At 49.4% G+C, this 3,376-nt stretch overlaps 1 protein-coding gene across 1 annotated transcript; it reads left to right on the forward strand.

The window, feature by feature from the left end:
* The first annotated feature begins 33 nt into the window (after nt 1-33).
* On the forward strand, nt 34-1,273 carry LOC306965570 (relaxin-3 receptor 1-like). Its single transcript, XM_079560049.1, is given in 3 exon segments — nt 34-379; nt 382-729; nt 732-1,273. Coding segments are annotated over 3 exon segments (1,140 nt in total). The 5' UTR covers nt 34-96; the 3' UTR covers nt 1,241-1,273.
* Nucleotides 1,274-3,376: the final 2,103 nt, after the last annotated feature.

Here is a 3,376-nt window from a genome sequence, read left to right on the forward strand (position 1 = left end):
GCAGTTCCCGTTGAGCAGCGGAGAGAGACGCAGCTCCGACATGAGGACTTCAGAGCGGCGCGCGAGGTGAGGCGCGCGGACCGCGCTGGTCTGAACATGACGGAGTGGAGCAACAGCTCGTGGAACCGCTCCGCCGCGGGACCAAACCGCTTCAGCAGCCTGGAGGACATCGACGTGACGGCTGACGGCTCCTCTGCGCTGCGGATCATCATCTCCATCGTGTACAGCGTGGTGTGCGCCGCGGGGCTCGTGGGGAACCTCCTGGTGCTCTTCCTCATGAAGGGAAGGCGCGGGCGCAAGAAGCGCTCCAGCATCAACCTGTTCATCCTCAACCTGGCGGTGACGGACTTCCAGTTCGTGCTGACGCTGCCGTTCTGGGCGGTGACACGGCTCTGGACTTCAGCTGGCCCTTCGGGGGCGCCATGTGTAAGATCATCCTGACCGTCACTGTCATGAACATGTACGCGAGCGTCTTCTTCCTCACGGCCATGAGCGTCACGCGCTACTGGTCCGTGGCGTCTGCCCTGAAGGACCGCACACGGAGGCGCGTGTGCCCGGTGCGCTGGGTGATCGTGGGGCTGTGGGTGTCTGCCTCCGTGGCCTCGCTGCCCACGGCCGTGTTCTCCACGGTGCGGAACGTGGCGGGGGAGCGGCTGTGCCTGCTCGGCTTCCCAGACGGACAGTCGTGGCTCGCGCTCTACCACCTGCAGAAGATCCTCGTGGCCTTCGTGTTCCCATGCTCATCGTCAGCGTGTGCTACCTGATGCTGCTGCGCTTCGTGCGCACGCGGAGCATGAACAACAACCAAGTGAAGCGGCGCTCGCGCGTCACGCGCTCCGTGACCATCGTCGTGCTGTCCTTCTTTATCTGTTGGATGCCGAACCACGCCATCACTTTCTGGGGCGTCCTCGTGAAGTTTAACGTGGTTCACTGGGACCGCACGTACTACATGGTGCACACCTACGTGCACCCGCTCACCGTGTGCCTCGCGCACACCAACAGCTGCCTGAACCCGGTGCTCTACTGCCTCATGCGCCGGGAGTTCCGTAAGAAGCTGAAGGATCTGTTCTGGAGGATGTCGTCACCTCCAGGGGCCGGCACGTGCCCGCTGCGCCCCTTCTCTGGCACTGTGCGCGCGGAGCCCGAGGACACGCAGGTGGTGATCCCGCTTCACCAGGTGGACACGGAGAACTGCCGCCTGTCTGTGCTCACGTGCGACATAGAAGCGCCCCCGAAGTGACGCAACAAACTGCTGAACTGACGCGCACGCGGAGCCTCAACAAACTGCTGAACTGACGCGCACGCGGAGCCTCAACAAACTGCTGAACTCACGCGCACGCGGAGCCTCAACAAACTGCTGAACTCACGCGCACGCGGAGCCTCAACAAACTGCTGAACTCACGCGCACGCGGAGCCTCAACAAACCGCTGAACTCACGCGCACGCGGAGCCTCACTTCTTCTTCTTCTTCTCTGCCTCAAAGGATCGTACCAGACCTGTGCGTAAAAGGAGCGGGGCGCGCCGTGCGTCCTCCACGCGCGCCTCCAGCACGAGCACTGGGATCTGGGCTTGTCTGTGCTTTTCTTGGACTCGCGTCTTTTCCGCGCGCGCGCTGCTGTGAAGTTGTGTCGTGGATTTTCCCGCTGTTTGTTTTTTCGGCCAGTGTCTCTAATGTGAAGCTTCGTGAAGAGTCGTGAATGTAAAAAGAAAAAAAAAGTACCACGAGATCCTTAATAACTCGATGTCTCAGCGCTGCCCCCCCCCCGCCCCGCCGCCCCCCCCCCCCCCCCCCCCCCCGCCCCCCCTGAACTGTCAGACTGAGACCCGCTGCTCTAACCCACGTGCTGCTCGTCTCCGTCACTGTTTACGCTCTCGTGGATTACCCGCACGAGGACCCCGCGCACCGTCAGAGCGCGTCATCACGTCCACGTCCAACGCCGGCACCGCGGGCCACATGAGGCCCTTGTGTTTGGCTGTTCTCACCCAAACCCAAACAATCACCGACAGAGTTTGACAAAGCTATTTATTTTCTGAGTTAATGATGTATTTTGAGATTGAATAAATAAATAGCTGACACCGGTTAGGGGCGGGGCGGGTCTATATTTATTTTAGTTATATCCACAGAGATACTATATTATTAAAATATACATATTGATTTAAAAAGAAAAGAAAAAAAGCTTTATCTGTATGTGTGTGGATGTGGAAGGGCATGTGGCGTTCATATAAGCTAGTAAAATAATGTGATATTGTCTTGAGTTGCAGTACATCACATACTACATACTACATACTACATACTACATACTACATACTACATACTACATACTACATACTACATACTACATTATTCAAGTAAATTAGGCAGAACTGAGGTCCACATCCATCCATCCATTTTCCTCCACTCTTCCTTTGCCCGGTCACGTTGCACTGTGGCGCCCCCTGCAGGTGGTGGGTCCACGGAAGGACGGCCTCATGGTTCTGACCGGGCCTGTTGGTCTCTCATGAGGGGCTTCTGAACCGCTCGGACCTGTTTGCCCCGGGAGACGCGACCACTTAACCCCTTAACTCCCGCCTGAACCGAGAGGATCTTTTTCCTCACGTCATCAAATTTTTTTTCCATCATTTTTTGGTTGGGTATTCAACTCGTTTTTGTAACTTTTTTGTCATATTTTTGTCATTTTTATTTTTGGTAATTTTTTGTCACATTTTTGTCACATTTTGGTCATTTTTTCATCAGTTATTCATCAGATTTTTGTCATTTTTTTGGTCAAATTTTGTCACATTTTTGTCACATTTTTGTTATTTTTTTTTGTCATTTTTTTGTAATTTTTTTGTAATTTTTTTGTAATTTTTTTGTAATTTTTTTGTAATTTTTTTGTCATTTTTTTGTCATTTTTTGGTTGTTTTTTTTGTCAAATTTTATCACATTTTTGTAATTTTTTTGGTCATTTTTTAGTATTTTTTTGTAAAAGTTTTGTATTTTTTGTCACATTTTTTTTTTCATTTTTTCGACAATTTTTTTTAGCGATTTTTGCCATTTTTTATACATTTTTTGTCCATTTCTTGTAACATTGTTGTCATTTTTTTGTTCTTTTTTGTCTTTTTTTGTCTTTTTTGTCACATTTTTGTCAAATTTTTAGCCTGTTTTTGGTCACATTTTTGTAATTTATTTTGTAAAAGTCAAATTTTGTCATTTTTTTGTCCATTTTTTCATTGATTTTTGCCATTTTTTATCAAATTTTTGTCCATTTCTTTAACATTTTTGTCATTTTTTGTCATTTTTTTGTTCTTTTTTGTCTTTTTTTTGTCACATTTTTGTAATTTTTTCGTCACTTTTTTGTCAATGTTTTCTCACTTTTTTGTCACATTTCCATCATTGT

Source organism: Gobius niger (assembly GCF_951799975.1).
Source record: "Gobius niger genome assembly, chromosome: 7".
Classification (NCBI taxonomy): domain Eukaryota; kingdom Metazoa; phylum Chordata; class Actinopteri; order Gobiiformes; family Gobiidae; genus Gobius; species Gobius niger.